The sequence below is a fragment of the Pseudopipra pipra genome, chromosome 3, assembly GCF_036250125.1.
Source record: "Pseudopipra pipra isolate bDixPip1 chromosome 3, bDixPip1.hap1, whole genome shotgun sequence".
NCBI classification, from domain to species: Eukaryota; Metazoa; Chordata; class Aves; order Passeriformes; family Pipridae; genus Pseudopipra; species Pseudopipra pipra.
Genome location: NC_087551.1, coordinates 58,223,528 through 58,245,034, shown reverse-complemented (window position 1 = coordinate 58,245,034; position 21,507 = coordinate 58,223,528). Strand labels below are relative to the sequence as shown.

Here is a 21,507-nt window from a genome sequence, read left to right as displayed (position 1 = left end):
AATATTAGTATCTTGGAGAGATGGTTTCTGCTCAGTTGACTGGGCTTGAATATACTTAAAAATGTTGGTTAGAAAAGGCAGTGACAATGCATAAAATGCAATCTTTCAACAGCAAATGAGATTTTAAGTACTCTACTTAGGGACATTCACTGACAAGTTTTACTTATTTTATCTGAAATTGATCCCAGATTGTTTCAAAAAATATTAGTAGTATACAGTATATGGATGCCAGTAAAAATAACTACTGGAAAAAAGTTTTGCTGAGAACATTTTTAGCAAAAAATTTAGATTCGGAGAATAGTCTGTAAAACATGTACTTTACGTGTGCTTGAAACTGAAACAAAAAAGGTCATGGTTTTTGGTTTTTAAGTAGCAGAACTGCTGGGATTAATCAGAAAAAAGATCAAACAAAAGTAAATTTTAACATAGCTGGCAGTCGTCTGTCACTGGGACAGTGGACTTATCCATGTATGGCATCTCTTTGCTTTTGATGGTTTGACATTTAAATTAGAACTTTACATTTGGAAGAAAAGGTTTTGCAAAACGAGGTGGCTCAGTATTTGGCAAAGATGCAGTGTTTGACACCTTCTGAAGTGCATATATGAGAAGAGTCATGTTTCAGGAAGATAGGTGACATAACCTAGGACTTCAGAGCTTTCAATATTTATTTTCAAACTAAATCCCTATTTTATGATACAAGACTTTTTTTTTTTTTTTTGTAATCTATAGGGTAATTTCCACAAGAATCTGTTGCATGTGGTCGCATGCACCATAGTTTTTCACAAAAATAAAAGTGCCTCATTCAAGTCTCCAGTATTACGAAGACAGTTGAGAGTGTAGAAGGTGATTGCAAGGGGTCAGGAGGTCACGGAGTTCTGTGAGGAGCACACCAGCATTCCTTGTTATGTGATGCAGACTTTGCTTCTAACTTTCATTGTCTGGCTTTTAAATGAAGGACAAGAGTTTAGAAATATGGAAAGATCACATACAACCTCTGTAGAACAAAACAGGTTTCAGAAAACTATGAAAGAACACTTTACAACTTTAATATAGATGTATATAAGCTGGAAATAAGAAGGTACATTTTGGGCATCAGTTATAACAGTTCTACTTAAAAGCACCATTTCTAATTGAAGTGTCCATTTAACATTGTGTAGTTAAACCAATTGCTCAATGACTAAAAATAGATGACCAGACTGAGAGAAATTCTGATCCACTTTGACTTTGAATTAAAATTGCAGTTTACTCTGCACCTGGTTAATAGCAAGTCTTCCTCTCTTCAAGTTACTATTCTTTTCCAAATGCATATGTTGAGTGCAGTGGTTCAAACAGCTCAGATAAACTGACAGATTGGAGCTATTGTGATAGTTTAAGTAAAATAAACAGGTTTTATTTCCTCACAGTCCTGAAGTCTGTGTTTTAGCAATTCACTGTAAATATGACAAGCTTCCCATAGTGCAGCCTCTAAAACAAACCTGAGCTACTAAGTTTTTTAAAAAAATAAAACACCAGGTGAAGCAGAGCTGAGAACTCCAGTCTGCAAACCAGCATGCAGACTTTTCTGTGCATGGGACATCTCCCCACCAGCCTAGGCGATCCAATAGCTCACGGCAATTAGTTTTAATAAGGCAGTAATGTGTTCCTAGGTGGAATAGCTGACTCTACTGATTGTTGGCAGCTGCTTCAGGGATTCTGGCTCCTTACATTTAAGAGGAGAGTCATATGACTTCATGCTCAGTTACTGCTTGTTAACTTGACCTTTCCTTTTCCCTCCTCTGTGTACTTTCAGCGTGGGAAACTAGACAGTGCAGCAGTGTCAGTTTAGGGTTCCCCCTGTAGCAGCAGGCAACTCACAGAAGTGGAAATACTCTGAGATGATTACCTGAGTTTGATTTTGCCTTTGAGTAACTATTAATTGGATGCAGGAAAGTTCTCAGATGACTTTGTGTTCAGCCCTGTTCTGGCTGGCCTTCAGTATGGCCAAAGAGCAACTGCATCCATGGAGCGTAATTCCCTGGTTGAGGTAGGTGCTGGTGAAGCAGCTCCTCACAGCAAGTAAGGCTGCCATGCCAGAAGGCATGTGGGGTCACAGGGTGTTCCAAGGGGGATCTCCCCTGTCAGGATGTTTCAAGGGTGCAGTCAGACCACGGTCCCAGGAACCTGTGCACACAGGCACTGCCTTAAACAAGTGTAAGCCTTCCCAAAAAGCAAAGGTGTCAGTCAAGTGGAGTCTGTCTAATTTACCTTCGGGTAGGAAGATGGAAGTGGTCTTGGGGTGACTCTTGGGACCAGGATTCAACTCTGTGACTGGGTAGGTGAAAAAAAAGAAGAAAAAATTTGTTGTTATGCCCTATTACATTTCCTTATTTTTCTTGGTCAGAGCGAAGGGTTGCAGAAGTCCATCCTGATGTATTTACAAAAGGAGAAAAGGGATATTTAGGTTGGCAAATGAACAGAATTGCTGTCAAAAGTAATTTCGATACTGCGTAAATAATGTTGAGATCTTTCAGCTCTTCCTAAGAAAAGGACTTAATTTTTTGCACAGTTTGAAAGTTTTGGAGTTAGTTTTACTTTGTTTCCTCCCCTCCCCTTCCCCAGTATCCCTCATACCTGTAAGGGAAACAAACAAGCAAACAAACAAACCCAGAGAAATACCAAAGCAACATTGTTTGTGTGAATTCAAAAGCAACAGAAAGTACTGTAATAGGAAGTCAATCCAAAATGCACTCTCACCATTGCACTAATTTGTAGCATGAAGCTTCAAGAAAAATAAAAATGCAAAATTGGATCTTGGTTACTGGCAATGTTTAATGTTTCAACAGTCATTAGATATGACAGGATTACAAAGGAGGATGGGGAAGTCTTAAGGAGAAAATACTGTTCAGTCCCTCTTGGAAAAGTAGAAGCTGTGCATCATGTCCCACAGGAAAGGCAGCACTATGGCAGCAACAACTCAGACTGTGAATAAGGGAGCTGGAGATTAACAGTGGCTGGAAAGAGGGATTCTTACTCTAATTTCCCTGTTTGCAGTGACAGGGTGGGGTCCTTGCTCTGTTTACCTGCTCAAAAGGTTTGATTATGTGTTGATTTTTTTTTTAATCCAGTTCTTATCTACTGCAAAAGCCAGGGAACAGATGCTAGAGGTTTCTGAACAAGTGACATTTCTGAGGCATTTGGTGATAGAAGGTACTCTGTGAACTAAAGAAGTGATGATTGGCAAATGCATTGTGTGTTAGGATAATAATTTCAGGTCATCAGACACAAGATATCCAATTTGTTATAATTTACTGACAACCTAGAAAGCTGGGGTTCTGTTCTCTAGCAATTTTTTCCAACCTAACTTTGGTTCCACTTTCTTGGAAGGAAGCAAACAAAAAGGACTCAAAATTTGTTGCAGACTAAGTTGCTGAAGCCTGCAAATGCTCAGCAGTACTGCTACTCCTCCTCCTTTCACTGAACAGCTGCAGGTAGCTTCCAGTTCCCTGACTTCAAGGGAGATTTGGCAGTTTAGTTTTCTTTTTCTTGTCCACTCTGCATTCAAACTGTAGAGGTTGAGAAGTCAACCCGGGATTAATAGGAGGCAAAAATACGATTTTGCACTCCTGCTTTAATTCTTTTGTTAATAAATCTGTTAGAATGTAAGCTACCTCCCACTCAGGTGAGATTAGCTCCTCTGTTCACAGCAGGACTCAAAAACTGTAGAACAACAGGGCTCTAGGGCTGACCTTAGCTAAGAAATCCAGAAGTACAAGGTCCTTAAGTATAGAAATCTAGACCAATTACTCTAATCCAAATGTGGCTAAAAAGCACACGTTACAGCATGTCCAGCCAGGTCTGGGTATCATGTGATATGGCAAATCCATATCTGTACCATGGATACCTGCCTAACCCTTGAATTTATTCCTGTTATTCCTCCATAGAACGTTTCAGTGCTGGAGAACCATCACTGGCGATCTACGATAGGCATGCTGCGAGAGTCACGGCTCCTCGCCCATCTGCCCAAGGAGGTGACGTAAGTGTCCACGGGAAGAAATGCATCACTGAAACTAGTCCATGGCTTCCTTCACTCTTCTTAAAAGGATACTAGCAAAGAGGCCCAGGCTTCAGAATAGGCTGAACTTCCTGCCCTCAGTTGGTGCCAATATGAAATCATGAGACAAGTTATACAGCAGAGGTATTTTCTAAGACCTAGCCGCTTCTGCAGCACAGGAATGGCTACTCTCAGCACCAGGAGCATGGGGAGGCCCAGCAGAAGTGGAGCTTTTCAGATCAATTGTTGGCATTTTTCATTTTATGTAGCACCAACTGAATATGGAAAGATTTAGTGATTAAAAAGCATGAAATAGGAAATTGAAGGAGTTGGTCAAATAGCATCAAGACTGCTCAGGACTTCCATGCCTGCCTGCGAAAGCATGGTCCAGCCTTTATAGGTGAAGCAAAAAAAAGCAACAACATGAGCACCTTGGCCAAGTTGCTGCTAGCTTTGTATCTGCTGGTTTTGTGCAGTACTAGTCCCACTGAGGAATGGAGGTTGAGCCAATGAACAGATTGCGATACTAAATTTTAAATCACAGGTGACCTTACCAAGAACATAAACAAATTACCTAGAAGCAATAAGCTTTGTATCTCTCCAGAAGTTCTTTGCATCAGACAGTTGCATCCACCTTCAGTTGGACTTCAGTCCAGACCTTCACAACTTTGACTGCAACTTCAAAGTTGCAGTATTAACCACTCAGCTCTGAGCAGCTGAAGTAAGACGTGAGCATTTTTCTTGATGCATTATGCTCTTGTTTTGGAGTGGTTTTTTTGTACTTTCCTAGCACTTTTCAGAAGCTTTCAGAACAACCTGTGCCAACAAGCATTTTTCGTCTACCTTATCTATTCCTCTTGAACCCATTTAGGCAGGTAGAATGGTTGTACTCGGCAAACCCCAGCAGAGACTGACCAAACAGATCACACTGGATCCATAAAGAGAGAGGAAGCTTTATGCTAGCTGTGATGCGTAGCAGGTTGGTTTGAGCTATTAATGTTCAGTGGTTCCATGATTAAAGGGGCTTATTTTCCTCCATTGCAGACAGGACATCGAGCAGCAGTTGGGCTCCCTGATCTTGGCAACAGACATCAACAGGCAGAATGAGTTTTTGATCCGTCTGAAATCTCACCTTGACAATCAGGATTTGAGGCTGGAGGATGCACAAGACAGACATTTTATGCTTCAGGTAACTTCAAAAGATATTTTTTTCACTATTATTTTTACTCATTTTTAAAGTCACAGTATTTCCTATTATATGTTGGAGTAACATATGATGGTATGTCTGGACATCAGCCTCTCCCTATTACGATAAACACTTTCCTTCTGCCACCTGACATGTAAGGCAAGCATAAGGTGCCTCCAGTATTTCCTTTTGTAATTTCCTTGAGTTAAAAAGTTGTGAATGCAACAGATAGAGGAGTGTGTCAAATGCTAAGAAATGAAGATAAGCTAGTAATTATTTTATTTCCAGAACACTGCTTCTCTTGCCAGGTAATGCTTCGATTGTAGTGTCTCTCTCTCCACTGGTGTTATTTTCTAGCACCATGCAGGAGAGCCCCCTCATTGGTGTGTTTTCCAGCACAGTGTGACATCAGGTGTCCTGTGATGGACACTCAGGAACTGCCTCTGCAGACAGCTGTTGCCATGGCAGCAGATGCTTCTCTAGAGCTTCTACCCAGCTAATGAGAAAACCATGCTTTATTAAAAAATGAAATAGATTCACACTGTTTCTGTGTTAAGCTGCAGTCATTAGCAGACTCTTCAGAATAAACCTTGACCTATTAAAGCATTATCGTGATTAAAGTAGCTGCGTATACTTGCTTCTTTGGAGAAATTACATTAATTTCATTCTTAAGTCCATAAAGAAGTTGAAGTAATCATTATCATTTATAAAACAAATACCTACATGTTTTCCTTTTGTCTAAGTTACAGTTCCTTACTGTTGCAAGGAAAGAAATGCTAATCTGGTAATTCTTCCCCCTCCTGCTCACCTGTCCTGCATCAAAGAGTCATCTGTCAGATTCCTGCATAGACCATGCAGGGCAGGATGACAGGTTTATTATATTTCTGGACAGATTAGGCAAGCAAGTTGTGCAAATGCAAAAGCAGAGGAATTACAGTTCTCAACTGTGGCAAAAAAATTTCTTATGTACTTTCTTGAAAATAGTAACTAGGGAACAGACATGATGAGATTCAATTATCCGGTGGATTAGTTGTGGAAGAAAAAAAGAAAAAAATCAAGGAATCTTGATTGATCAGAGTAAGCTAAAGAATGTCTGAAAGGTCGTTGTAATAGATAGTAACATTAGGGTTTAATCCAGAGAGAAAAGTAATGTGGAGACTTCCCTCCTCTGGTTCACAGGTCTGAATTTATACAGGAAATGTTTCTTATGTTTTCTTCATGGGTGCCAGAATTTCTGACTTCTGTCAGGCTAACTGACTGTGTTCATGACATGAACATCTTGTTCCAAGGCAATAAGACAGGCAGACTAATACATGGTTTACTTTTCTGAAACAGTTACTTGATTTTCAAAACCTCTTGCCCTCCTGTACGCATTCCCCTGCAAAGCACTTAAAAGTACTAGTTAACTAAGTGAAACCAAGCCAGGGGCAGTGCTGAGAGCCTTATGCTCGGCTTTGTAAACAAAAATGTGCAGACATTAAGATGAAGTGTAATTGAAGTGAGGTGCAAGGTCACTCACTGAGACTACAGAGAAATGATGCCCAAATATACCAGCTTGGCTCTTCCCTTCCTTGTCATCAGCCATGGATGCTGAGCCAAGCAGTCAGCAGGAGCCAGCCTGAGGCTTTTGTTGGCGTATTCCTTGCAAGGAATATCCAAAACACTTTGCAGCCTTGGAATTTGGCCCTCCTCTTGTTCTCACTACGGTAAAGTGGAGTGCTGAATGAAAGTTTTGTCTGCAGCTTAAATAAATGCTCTTTCCTCAAAGGGCATGTTTGGGTAAGGCTGAGTCTCTAAAAGGTAATCTTAACCCTTCCCAGCATTGCTGGTGAGGCCTGGGAGTTTCATGACTGCAGATTTACTGCTGAAGCATTGCTATACAGTAACTTCTTTTCTCACTCCTACTTTTCTTCTTGCTTTTAGATTGCACTCAAGTGTGCTGACATTTGCAACCCTTGCCGGCTCTGGGATCTGAGCAAACAGTGGAGTGAACGGGTCTGTGAAGAGTTTTACCGGCAAGGTCAGCCCCTTTGACTCACAGCATCCCCTTTTACCTCAGATTTCTGTGGGTTTTGTGTGATGAGTCAGAGGTAGAATTCAGCATAACCACCTTGCCTTGAAATGTCCCTCGAGGATGAGATGTTGAGAGATACACTGCCTCACTGGAAAAGCAGCAAGGGGCAGAAGAGCAGCAAAAGTTTCTCTGCCCTCGCTGTTCCTCTGCGAGCATCAGGCAAGAGGGAGGGCTCTGCTGTGCCTCAGCACTGGAATTCAGCTTAAGAGCCCACGTCTAGGTTCTTCTCTGAGAGCCGTCTGGTCACCATTGGCATTTCTGAGCTGGAGAAGTGCCGGGGCCACACTGCCCCAAAATCCTACCACTGTCCACTATGTTTTATCTCGCTTTTCATGCTCCCACTACAACTCTGATGGGAGCCTTACCCTCACTGTTTCCCAAATATGACACATTCTTCTGCCTACAAATGCAGAGAAAGGGTTCAAACACGCTTCCCAGTACGCTGTTGAAAGGGCCAAAGCATGCAAGCCAAACCTCGGCAAGAACCTATTGCAAATGTTTTCGAACCCCTGCAGAGAGCACAGTTAGGCAGGGATTTTTTTTGAAACACAGTAATTACACCATTTGGCTCTATCTGCATAGGCAAGGTCATTCTGTGCTACAACACAGGGTGCAGCAGAGTTTAATCACTGCTAAATACTTTGTTCAGAGCATCCTGAGAGTTGAAGGCAAGCAGTACAAACACTACAAAAGCACGCAATAAAATTCTCAGTTCATTTGAAATTTTGCACTACAAAATTAAGCCACATCCAAACTGGTACCTGGTACAGTTATTCCATAACAAGGACAAATAGGTCAGCAAGTTCATTTTCAGCAAGTGTCAGTTTGAGCTTTGATGCCTTTGAATCAACGTAAGTAACTTGCCAGATGCAGGTTTATTTAGTCAGATGTATAGTCAAGGCATAATCAATATCCAGCTCATGAGAACAGGGCCCCAGTGATGTGGGACCTTAGTGTACTGAGGACTATGATGAGAAAGCACTCTCATCTCCTATAAATGTAAGCTTTTTCCACAGCCCTCAAGATTTATTAGTCTAACATCTAAAACATACCTCTGAAAGGAGACACCCGATCTATGAGACCCATTAGAAGCATGAAAGGGAGAAAAAGAGCATTTCATGTGGGACACTATACAGAAACTGTGGTCTGACTATCACTAATGGCTGTATAATCATGTTAAGTGATACAAAACCCCCCAATAATAAATAGCATGTATTTAGATACCATTGTCACTTTAAAATGTTTTTGTAGACCTCTCTACCCCTTTACACACAGTGCTGGGGCTTGAAGGTATTTTTTGGCCCTAAGTTTAACATTTGGAAACCATAGCTCTCATATTTTGATTTTTAACTGTAGATGATACTGAGAATACCACAACTAGTGCCTTGTTTAATCTTCCTTCTGGAACAGATACAAAGTTTTAACATTTTTTTGTATCAAACATTTCTAATTCCATTTTCATAGACACTCAGATCCTGATCTTCTAGTCTTCTGGTGCATCTATGCTAAATCTGTTAGTAAATAAAATATACAACCCAGGTACATTTCAGGGAGCACCTGATGCCTACAGCAGCTCCTAACAAACTTTCTTTAGAAAAATACTTTACCTTGTTTTCAGATGTTTTACAAGTCAGTTAGGAAGACAAGGTAAGTAATGCAACTTGATTTATTTATATGAAACTGGAACTGGTAAGAAAAAGTTTCAAGAAAATGGCTGTCGTGGTTTGACCTCCTCCAAAAACCCACGACAATGCCTAATGTTTAAGCAACATTAATGATCAGTTTCTCTTATGATGTTTTACAATTGCTTGGAAGATTTTACCCACCATGAAAGTTTTCAGAAACTAATTCATGCAGTTCCTTCTACAGCAACTTGAAGCATAAGAAAATTGACCATCATTTTAAGTTCTTACCATACAAAGGAAAATCTTACTTTTGTCATTTAAATTACTTCTCAAAGACAAGAAGATGTTGATACATTTTGAGCCAGGCAGGTCAACCATTTTCAGCCCAGAATACCTAGAGAGGGGATGTCACTGGAGTTAGACACTTTTTTTCAGTCAAAAAGTTTTGGAAGGTAGATGAGAAAAAGACAGTCAAACTGCACATTTGGAAACATGATAAACTGTTATTTTGTGTCAGTTTTGCTAAATTGTTCCTTTTGCTGTCTATGAAGCTAAAAATGTTTCCCTGATATTTTCTAAATAGCTAATTACAACTGAAAATACTCTGCTCACATTTAAGAAGAAATTGCATGCTGCAGAGAGAAGAAGGGCAAGGCTTAAAAATGCACATCGTGTTTTATATGGGACTGTAGAACCTAAGTAGCACAATAGCATTTAAATCAAAACTGTTAGTGGGGAGAAAAGCGCTTTTAAACAAAACCAGTGGATTTAAAGCAAAATATTTCTTTATTGGGTTTTGCAGTGTTTTGCCTGAACTAGCAAGTCTTTCTTACAGGCAATTTTTACCTAACCAGCCCTCGCTACATTCTTATTAGTGAATCAGATGGACAAAATATTTGTTATCTGAGGGGAAGGGGCACATCTTAGCTTGCACACAGTTAACTCTCACTTCCCTTCCATACTATAGACTGGAAAGTAATCAGGATTGTACACTGGCAGAGAAAACTAACAATCACAAAGGATGAATGTGTTGCACTCACAGAGTTTGTTTAAAAAACAAAACTTTACTCACTTATAGCGATCTTTGTATAAAGTAATTGCAGGCACAAGGAAATGCCACCTCTCCAGCAGAACAAGTGACTGTTGTCTGGATGACAATGAGCAAATGAGACTCTCTGAGATGTTTTTTTTCTGAATTCTTAAATCCAGCTGGCCTGTGGTCTTCTGTGACCACTCCAGTATACACGTGGTCATTGCTATTGATTACCTTCAACTCCATAAAAAACATCTCCTGTCATAGCTATATACAGAAGACTCCCCTGTGTGGCTGTTTCTGCAGAAATAGTTTCTACTGACTGTTTATAAGCATCATCTCAATGCCAAATCTGACCAGTTCTGCATCAGGAGCAATCTGAGGTGGCATCTGGAGTGAGCAGATCCCCCAGCCAACTCACACTACAGTACTACCAGAGGCACATTTCTTCTAAGATTTATATTCTGCAATTTTCTGTTAGGAAGACATTTGAGTAAATGAACCAGTGAATGAAGTAAATGAACTATAAAACGTCTTAAAGGTCTTTCACATGAAGGAGTCTATTTTAAAATCCTCAGAACACTTACATGCTCAGATTTAATGTTCATTCAAAAGTTATCCTTTCTTAGATTTTTCTTTGTATGGATAATCAGTTTCTCTAATACCTAAAAGGTCCAGAAAAGGAAAGTATTTAGACATCTGACATGGTCATCATTGGTAGAAGATTCCGACTGCTGAAATTCACACAGTTGCAGTCACTGTAAGAGTGTGGCATAGGTTTGGAGAAAGGATAAAAGTGGCACAAAAATATTTGCTCTTTTTGTTTTTTTTTTTTGCAGGTGATCTAGAACAAAAATTTGAACTGGAAATAAGCCCCCTTTGTAATCAGCAGAAGGATACAATACCAAGCATACAGATTGGTAAGTATTTAATTCTCTTCATGTTTATCTCACTATGGCACAAGCTCAAAGAGAAGCTTTTCTCCACCACCCGCTCCACCCCACTCTAGTTGTGGATACCATAAGAGTTACGAAACATGTTCTAAATTAAAATGTTCAAAAAGAAACCTATCTAAGCCAAATGTTCAACAGAAAGACAAAGGAGTCATTGCATAGGGGAAAAAGTGTCCATGAAGAAAAATTGCAGCCAATGTGGGATGAAACACCGGTTACTTTCTTGTCTGAAATCTCCTCAGAGGGATGCCAACTCTCACAGATTTTACTGATACACATGCTGGTCAAAAGCCGTGTCTTGTCATGTACGCTGGTCAAAAGCTGTGCATTTCAAAAGGACTCCATGTCCGTTTGAGGGTTTATTGTTATTTCTTATCAGGGTTTTTGCCACTTACATTGCTCTCAAGGCACTCTGTGAATGAATTTGTTGCTCAACTGGTGTCCCTTGTGTGTTTCCCCAGGGTTCATGACATACATCGTTGAGCCACTCTTTGAGAGGTGGGCCCAGTTTACAGGCGATACTCCCCTATCTGAAAATATGCTAAACCATCTCAGGAGGAACAAGGCCAAGTGGAGAAGCTTGCTCCACAAACAACACAGCAGTAGTAGGAGCAATGACCACTCGGGTCAAGTGACTGGCAGCCAGGAACAGACTTTAAATGAAGAAGAGACTCCTTAATGGCAGCTTTGCACTTTTCCGTATAGCACTGCTATCTCCGTCTTGGTCACAGCAGCAAGTAAGATCCCGAGTAGCCAAGAGCCTGTTGTTGAGACCGTGCAAAGGGAAGAAATGGCAAAGCAGAAGCTGTAAGGGTCCTCACCAACAGGCCCAAGGTTCTGCTGGGTTTCTTTCTGATCCTCACGTTCCATTCCTCTCCCCTCTCTTTGTCCTGCGCATGCCTGATGTCATCCGTCACTCCTGACCACGAACTGTCCGAATGCAGAGTCCCAGTCAGCAGCAGTTATGGCTGCCATGAAGTAGGGAGGATTCCTGAGAGAGCAGGGGAGACAGAGAGGCACTCTTGGTTATATATTCATTTACCACAAGTCATACTGTGACATGTATTTAGGCCCAGAGCGCCACACATGTTCCAGGCTGGCAGCTGGGCTGCACATTAAACCACCAGCATCTTCAGCATCCAGAGGACACAGGCTGACAGACGGTGCTCACAGAGGGCAGAGAGAGTCTGGTTGTTTTAGTAATTAAAACAAAAACCTTTTTAACTTTTGTATTCTGTGCACTAAACAACAGATCTAAAAACCTTGGACTGAAGTTACTCTCTGTATACATGCCTCCAGTGTAACAAGGCTCGTTTTGGTAATCATTTTTATGCCACTTTGGATAAAAGACAGGCATCTTCTCATTGCAAGGAACAGTATTCCCTCGCAACCGAAAGGGAAGGTGTAGTACAGTCTAAACCTTTGAAACATGAACAGATCTATCTTTTGAGTACTGTTTCAAGTAACCTGTTTATATTCATATGTGTACATTTTCTGTAAATACAAAGCGCTACTGATTCCCATGCCAAAATACTGGAGTACTGTGGGATTGCTACCTGTAAAAACATTGGCACTGTGAACAGAATACTGTTAGTTTTAATACAAGAGAAAGCATTTGTAAATATGGTATAGAGTTTATTAATATACACCATTGTTTGTGGATAAAAGCCTTAACTTTTAGCATCCTTCATAGCTGCCAAAATCATATGATTACAAGATACAATTCTGAACTGCCTTTCCACTATCCAAGGTGTATCAAAGGTCATTAAGGAATGAAGTCCAGCAGGATAACTTCTTGAAAACTTCAAACACATTCCATATGGGTCCATGTTGTTAATCCATGGCACCTTGCACATTTGGTCTAGGCAAATGTTTCACAGAGCCTGAAGTTCAAAAAAACCTGAGCCCCACAGCAACACCACATGATTTGACAGTTCAACCTGATTACCATTTATTCAAGAGTGTGAATTTTTACTAAATAGCTTAGTGGTCTACAAAGCACGACATTCAGTAGTTCTGGAGTCCAGTTGTTTTCGCAAGAGATGTTGCAGTGTAGCTGATTTTTTCCCCCCATTCCCTCCGTAGATAGCCAGCGTCAAAATGCATTTGTATTTTTTTTGTAATTTAAGTAATACTTCAACTGACTTTTAGATTGGTCTCAGTCAATGAAGGAAAAAAATCTGTTGCAGTCAGACTATTAAGAAAAATCTCTTAATTGTCATAGTTGCTGAGGAATTTTCTATAATCTTGTGTTTGTGAAAGATACATGGCCTTAACTATGCCATAAACAACCTCATTTGGAAAGTCTTTATGAAACTTAAGCTTCCACCATTTCAATGAGATTGTATTCTCAAGTGATAGTCCCCTTCTCCTTTGCCCCCAGTAAAAATAACTGCGTTCAGGTGAAGTATAGTGTTCTAAACCCCCAATACATCAAATCTGTATAGTTGTTTTCCAAAAGAACTAGCAGATATGGCCATATAATCATGTTTGGATGTGAATACCTTGAAGAGGCCAACAAAGAAAGAGCTATTTAAGTCGGTGTTTGAGAAAGATATTTACTCAAAAAAGTGCAAGGGGAGATATAATAGATTTTTCTCAATTACAGGGGATATGGACTTGATAAGAGAAAGTTCATGCTCAGAAGGTGACTAATATGTTAAAGGAAAATAAAAAGCATAAGTTTTAGTAAAGTATGTTTTACTCTACTAATTCTTTGTGTGTATCTTCAGAGAAAGAAGCTGAAACCCAGTGAAGTAGGAGGGTGGAAAACACTGTGAGAACACAAAGCACTCCAGGAATGATGTTTTTCTTCCCCCTCTACTGTTACATAAGGTATAACCATATGTAGGTAAAACCATAAGGTAGAAAATCTCTTTCTTCCTCCCACTTCTAAATGAGACGTATTAGAAGGACCACAGCAAGCAAAGAGAGAAAGAGAGAGAGAGAGAGAGAGAGTGTTGTAATATAATTAAATTATTTCTAACTACAGGACATAATTTCTTCTTAACCACCTGATGGTAGGGGCAGAAGCATCACCATTTTGCAGCTTTTTAGATGTATCTTTCCTTCTGACAGATTTAGGACAATTATTAGGACATTACACAAGCAGTGTAATGTGCTGCTTAGAAGCACTTAAGTACATACAAAAGGATATAATTTCCCTTGTTTTGTCTTTTTACTAAGAAACGAAAGCCCTTTTCCTTCTAGTTCAAAGAAATTTTTTACAATGTTCTGAAATTTAGTTCAACAAACACGGTGTCTAGCAGCATAAAAAGCTCTTGACAGAGACATTGTTGAGCTGTTTCTGAAGAGCTTCCAGAAAATAGCTCCAGCAGGTACAAATGAAATTTTGTTACAGCTACATTAAACTCAAGCCCTTTTCTACAAGTGGAGCCTGCAGAGTCCATTACAAGTTTGCTCTTACCAAGATAAAACTTTTTAACTTTAAAAAGCTGCTCTGAAAATTGTGGGGGATTTTGGCACACTGATTTGCTAGATTTCATACCTGCTAGATTTCAATCACCTTGTCTAATGACATAGTGCTTGAAACAGGTTCAGGGTGGCTCCAGCAATACTTCTGTACTTGTGAGCCAAACCCATTACACAAATTTTGGTCTGGCCAGTTTGCCTCAGGTGTTTCAGACAGAGATGTGCTGAACAGTTAGGCTCTGGCAGCAGATTCCTGGCAGCCAAATTCACCGGGGTCTGTGATGCAAAGTGCTACCATCTGATTTCCCTTAGAAGCCAAACAATGACCAATAACAGCCAATCCAACAACACTGATGTTCAATATATGTGGTTGTGATACACACTTGGTATTCTGTAGTTTGGAGGGCATTTCTGCACCAGGTTTTCTCCCCAGGATGCCAACAGAATGCTGATGCACAGAATGGAAAAACTATGCAGATAATACAGATTTCTGTGTTGTCAGCCCCATTAGCCACTTTACAGAAAGCCTTTGTACAGTGTTTTTCCTTCTTACTGGGCCAGTGCAGGTAAAAGATTTTGAAGTTTTTTTAAAACTGACTTAAGGTTCCCATATATGGAAAGAAAAAGAAAACTACTAAAAGCAGGAGGTCAAAATGTTTTTATGGCCCACAACTGCAATTCATTTGATTAAAATCTAGCTTCTTTAAATAAAGATTTCATGCCATCAAAGAAGAAATTTTGTATAATTAAGAACAATAATAAGTAATAAGTGAAAATTTTAGGCTGGTTAAAATAATGCATACGTATGCATTGTCAGTAAGTCAAGATTTTACTTACTTTTGGGGTTTTAAGTGTCAATAGTCCAGCCACCAGCCAAAAGGACTATTAAAAACATGTACCTTTGGAATAAAGGAAAAGAGAGAGGAGTAGCTGAAATGGAGTCTATGGGGGAAAAAGAAAAAAACAAAACACATGATCTGCCATTGTATCTAACCTAATCTACAACACAGGTCAATTTTTTTTGTATAAACTTGTGATTTTCATGAAGGAAACCAAGGCCTTCCCAATGATTAGTAGCAGAGAAAGCTGTTACCACAGTAAATAAGATATGCCCACTGCATAGCTATCTTACCAGCTTTTCCAGTCTGTGGTTGAAATTTCTGTTAAAAGTTTCTGTCAAATTAGACACAAAATGCACACCAGCCCTTCCAAATGGATTCTCCTAAGAAAGGAGAAACACTCAAGTAGCTACAATTTTATTTTCAGGTACCAGCCAGGGTACCAGCCATAATTTATAGCCTGATATTTTAAGTCACTCAGCTGAGTTGTCCATAAAATATGCCCATTCCTGTCCTGATACCACCATCCCCCACTCATGGCCCACAAAAATCAATAATTAAATTTGACTTAAGATCCTGCAAATCCAAAAGAAGCCACCCCAAACAGAAACAAAGCAAAACCACAAGGCAAGTTTCATGCCATGAATATGTATTCAAATTACTTTGATTGGTGCAAACTGTTACTCTATTATTTGTTTCTATAATCCATCCAATATTTTAGGTACATAAACTTTTAAGTGCAGAGCATAAGTTTGACTTGGATGTAAAATATATTCTGCTTATCTTTGAAGTCAAGATTGTATATGTCATGTTTATTGTAAAGCATTTTATATATACATATTCGCATATCTTAGACAACTCTTTGGGCCAAGCACTGGTCCCCTCAACTTCACTGGGACCAAGAATCAGCCCCCGTATGTGCGTATATATGCCATATGCATCATTCTGAAAGGAAGCACTAGATTGTGTGAAAATGCTGTGACTGCTATGCAGTGATGCCAAGAGACTTAACTGTATCTTTTTTAACATACTGCTGTAAGTATTCATCATGTCAAAGAATGACAACTAATAAAAAAAAAACAATGAAGTGTCTCAAGTTCTTTGGTAAAGCCAGTTGATTGAAGCATCTCCTTAGTTTGCAGAAGACATTCTGGTTTGACAAAACAGCAAAATTCCTGCTGCATCCATCCTCCCACTGTCTCTCCTTTTTAACAGCAGAAAAATCCCTTTCCTAGTGCCATGTTTCTCAGAAGAACTTTTCTCTAAATTTACTCTTAGCCTTGCTGTATGAATTATACGGACTTAGGAGCAAGAAAAGTATTTCCATATAGTTTTCCTAAGCATGTAGTAAAAGGATTTTCAATCCCCAGGAAAAATGCTTTCCTGTTCAAGTATTTAAAGGAGAGAGTTGTCTTTTACTATTGTTTCAGCTCCAGTAACAAGTTCTCCTTACTATCATTGGTCAATGTCCATTTTCTCATTTCTCAGTTTCAGACCATATTATTTATATCTGCAAAATAACAAAGGCTTTTGAAGTTTAATTGAAAATATGAGAAGCATTGATGTTCTACACTGGTAAGTATTTCTAAGTGAGAAATACTTAATATATGTCACTTCAAGGACTTGACTTTGACACATCTTTAAAGCCAGAATTTATTTGTACATCAGATCTTTAGTAACAACACTCAATGGTTTGTGCCATGCAAATACTACAATTGAATCAAATATAGGAGCTGGAAATATATTTTTGGGTTAAGTGCTATTTAGCCAACATTTTAAATTTATTTTCCTTAAAAAAAACACCCTTCAAAATCATAGGAAGTTTTTTCCTGTGTCCTCCAGATACAAGCTGAATTGCAGAATGGACTCTAGAATGAAGCCCCTTAGAGATCTGTCCTATGTAGGGGTGGAGTTGTGATGGCTTCTCCAGGAGTAGTTTTACACAGTCAGCATTGGAAAACCACTCAGTTTTCCATAACAGCTTTAACAGTGTTATTTTCAAGTACAGCTAAGTCAATACATGTTCTCACTCTGCACAGACACTGGATGGATGGATGCTGATGTTTAATGGTTCAAAACAAATAACGCACACTAGCAAGTGGGAACGTATGAATGAACAGCAAAAGAAAAAATAATTATATGGCAGTATTTTTGTCCTGGCCAAATACTTACCTGTGCTTTAGAGCTCAGGTGGAGAATCTTGGAAATATAACTATTCATTAAGAAAAGAAACAATGCAATATGCAAGTGACAAACAATTATTTAGGTGACAGACACTCCTTTTACCTCTCCAATGTCCACCACAGTGCAAACCTCTCCAAGATAAAATGCGTGCAGTTACAAAATACACTGTTTTTAGCAACAAAGCAGGTTTATGGTGTCTCCACTTCTACTCATCTCTATCTTTCAGTGATGTTGTATACAGTACAGTCTCAAACAGCTGTTTAGGGACAGACAGAAAATGAACCACAAGATAGGAAAAGGCTTTAAAAAATAAAAAAGCTCTGACAGTAAAACCAATGCATCCTTACTATATATATCCTGGGCTAGTTTGGATCTCAGGCAGAGTTATACTAAACACCATGCAATACCTTAATCTGTGACATTTGAAGTTTTCTAGCAGCAGCACCACCTCCTAAAAGCTACCTTGGGTGTCTACACAGGGCTGTGCAGACCTATGCACACAAGGAAGTGAGTATCACAACAGCAGATAAATTTCGTGTCAGACTTTATAGTAATACACTTTAGAGAGAAGATTTGAAACCTGTACCCTACAGAGCTCTAAATATATTGTACTAGATTAGGAAGGGGATCTGGGTGTCTTAAGAAGTTGTAACTAAAATGGAGTATTAGAATTCATACAGAGGAGTTGTCCTATTATTTCCATCACTCCTACTACCCAGAGATAAATTCAATGCCATCATTTGCATACCAATCATCCCTCTCTAGAAAGTGCAAGGACAAGAGTGGGAAGTGCAAAGGGTGGCAAAAAGTAATTTGAATCACGAAAAACCTCCAGAAAGGAGAGACAGAGGAAAAAAGACTAGCTTCATTAGTACCACGTATAAAAAAACCCCAGAACATTTGGGCAGACTGAGAGCTTCTGCTTTCCCCAGATCAAAACACAGGTGAAACAAAGTAAAGCAGTACATATGGAAGTTGCTGCCCCAAGCATACATTAACCTTTAACCACATAGTAAAGCTTAAAAGAACATTGAACATTTATATGAACAAAAAGAAAATTCATGGTTAGAAATAAATATTACTAAGATCATAATCCTGAAGAAAATGCACTATAATACTTAAATCCACCTTTAGTTTAAAATGATGCTTTCCTGCGCTACTCATGCAGCTCAGCAGTTGTTCCAGTTCAAATCCAGACTTTCCATTTTTATGTGCAGAGGATTCCTATGAGCTTAGCTCATTCATAAGCATATTTATGAAAGAAATATAGTTACCAAAAAGAAAAATCTAGTGCTACACCTACACATGCCCAGTCTCATTTCTATAGCCAGACCTACCAACACCTGCAGACAAATGCAGGGGTAGTCATGTCAGGCAATCAAAATCCAAAGAAAATAGGAAGTACTGAAACATACGGTAGATTCAAAGGCAGATTCAAAAAGAAAATATTGTCCCAAAGACCACTTGTTTGTATCTTTCATGTTTTGCATTCGACAAATATATTTCAAGTCAATCCTTAGAGGGAGGAGAAGAAAATAGATATATTGGTATCATCAACTGAGAGACCAAAACACGAGTGGAATTACTTTGTTTAAAATGTACTGTTTTGCTGGGACAAGGTTCCAAGTATAGAAATACTTCAGGACTTGGACATTGTCCTCTATGGTACCTGTGCACAACACATTTATTTCCCCCAGTGTATCAGAAAAGTCACCACCACCAGTTCTACCATTTCTGCATGAAACATTAAGAAGTGGCCATTTACACTATGTGCTTTGAAGTACCTTTTATCAGCACTCATGCTGAATTAAGATGCACTGCCAACTGCGCAGCTCCCACATTAAAAGGAAATCTTCCTCAACAATGCCAGTAGCTGAAGACTGCCTATGTAAAGACAGATCTTAAACAAATCAAGAAACATAAGGAAGATCTGGGATGGCTACGTCAGCCACTCAAAACAGCTAAGTGACATTGGCACATTGTATACTTTAGGTGCATAAAAGTGTGTACAAGAGTTTTAATATAGCAAATACACTTCCGTCATTTATCTTCATTATATCTACAAAGATATTACACACAGAAATTATATCACCTGAAGGTATTAGTGAATTAAAGTGAAGAAACCTGGAAAAAAACTGTATAGTTGACTTCCTTCTGCACTCGATCCTCAAATCCTCTGTTTGATCAATCAGGTTATCAAGCCTCATTTTTATCTTCTTGGATCTCTTGCCCCCACTTCCTTCCTCTGCATACCTAATTACGGTCAGCTTCTTGAAAACACCAACTAATCAGAAGCAACACACAAAAAAATTTGAGTTGGGAAATTATGGTATTTATTACATTTCCAATCATATGCTTTTAAAAAGCAGTGTGATTTCCATCCCCCCCCCCAAAAAAAAAAAAAAGAATTCTTCCTTCTCTGAGATGCTCTGGATTGGGCTAGAAGAGAAAAAGTTCAGAAATGCAGAGGATCTCATACAAGAAAGCCATGGCATGAAGTTCAGAGCTCACTTGGAGAATGCGGCAAGTAAACAAAATTCTTGTGAGCCTTCACTGTCAGCCAGACATGAGAGGGGCCTAAGAGACTTGACTACAACTCAGAATGGTATTAAGTGGAAGCAAGAACTTGTATGCAAGGGCACAACCCCGTTTTTGTTTTCTGTCTTCCTTGATAATTTCTGTGTTCTCCCTTGATAAAACTATGGAGGTTTTATTGTAATAAAGCCTGGCTTTTTGATTTCAAAAGAAACAGTTTCCTGAGGCTCAGATCCGCTTCAGTTCCTGTACCACTTTTTATTAAGCATACTTTACTATAGTATGAAATATTTTCTTTTTTTTAAGAGCATTTCAGTTTTATGGAACAGTAGTTAATAATACTACTATTAATGTTTGCTTAGGATGGAGCATAAAAAAGTGTCTGGATTTCAGCTGCCTTTTGCCAAATCCTCCATCTGCCCAAGACCTAAAGATATTGCAATATAATCTCGCGTTACCAACAATCTCCATTTTCTTTTGAACAGTTCCACTACTTAGGCCTATATGTTGGCAGGTTTGAAATGTAAACTACTAACAAAATGATCTAACATTTTGACTATGGCAACTCAACAGTCACATTATATGTGAAACACTAGATAAAGGTGGAATTTATTTATTTGCACTGTGATTAAATTTCAGAGCACTCTAGTTATGGATTAGGACACCACAAGGGTCCCCACTGCTCCCACCATAAGTCTTCACAATAGAAATAATCTAAAAACAGGTTCAAGAAGAAAACAGTTCAAGAAGAAAACCACCACAGATCTAGAGAGCTAGATGTGAAAGGGCAGTTTTTACTTCAATGATAAAGGAGCAAAACTTCTATGGTTTTGTGGAAAAAGCAAACTGATCACCTCCAAGTACCTTTTTTTTTTTTTTCATTTATTTCCTCACCAATCCAACTGCAATTCTTTCTTTCTGATACTTCAGTGTCATTAATTTAAAGGGAGAGCTTACATTATCACTCTTGAGTTACTTGACAGCTTCAAGTTTTGCCTGTGGGTGTTATATTGCTCTCAGGGACATCTTATATAATAATGCAGATATCATTTTTTAGCTGGCAGAGCACATCTACAAACTTAAATTTTACTGAGATCCATGATAGAATGAAATCTTCTCAAATAGCTGAATATCAGCAAGGAGTTTGAACCTTCAAGCGTAGCACAAGCTCCTCCCTCTGTGAAACTAATACTTTTGAGATTAAAACAAATATGTTAGTGAGAGCTGTTCTCTTTTTAAGACAACCTATGATAAATACACTAGAAAATAAACATCAGGGGGAGAGAAGGAAGGCACCATTGTCAAAAAGTGACAATTGTTTTACTCCATTGGTTCACTGTAGAACTACCTTTGGGTTCTACTACAGAGAGTAAATAAAGAAGAGTTACTAATTCCCACTGTGAATGTCATACTTATTACTGAAATGCACTCTCATTTAAATTATTCTAGTTTTCCCTTCCTACGATTGGTTAGTATTATATTTCTCTCTGTCACAAAAAGAGGCTTCTAGCACTTTTTTTGTCTCCATGCATTCACAGTCAAGTCATTGCAAACAGATTTTCTGTTTCTGAAATAATACAGTGGCAAAACCAATAAGTTTGAATGAAACTCCTTTG

The 21,507-nt window shown here is 38.9% G+C and overlaps 2 protein-coding genes across 7 annotated transcripts in view; one reads left to right on the top strand and one right to left on the bottom strand.

Moving 5' to 3' along the window:
• Window positions 1–16,268, top strand: part of PDE7B (phosphodiesterase 7B) — a 174,142-nt gene extending 157,874 nt beyond the window's left edge. For all 6 annotated transcript variants that reach the window (XM_064649422.1, XM_064649421.1, XM_064649419.1 and 3 more), the window contains 5 exons: window positions 3,921–4,012; window positions 5,075–5,219; window positions 7,140–7,236; window positions 10,788–10,868; window positions 11,363–16,268. In XM_064649422.1, the coding sequence (XP_064505492.1) occupies window positions 3,921–4,012; window positions 5,075–5,219; window positions 7,140–7,236; window positions 10,788–10,868; window positions 11,363–11,580 (633 nt within the window). In that variant the 3' untranslated portion in view covers window positions 11,581–16,268. The remainder of the gene's footprint in view (window positions 1–3,920; window positions 4,013–5,074; window positions 5,220–7,139; window positions 7,237–10,787; window positions 10,869–11,362) is intronic.
• MTFR2 (mitochondrial fission regulator 2) overlaps window positions 9,679–21,507 on the bottom strand; it is a 30,198-nt gene continuing 18,369 nt past the window's right edge. Inside the window, exon 9 of the mRNA XM_064649423.1 lies at window positions 9,679–11,892. Within this exon, the coding sequence (XP_064505493.1) occupies window positions 11,854–11,892 (39 nt within the window). The 3' untranslated portion in view covers window positions 9,679–11,853. The remainder of the gene's footprint in view (window positions 11,893–21,507) is intronic.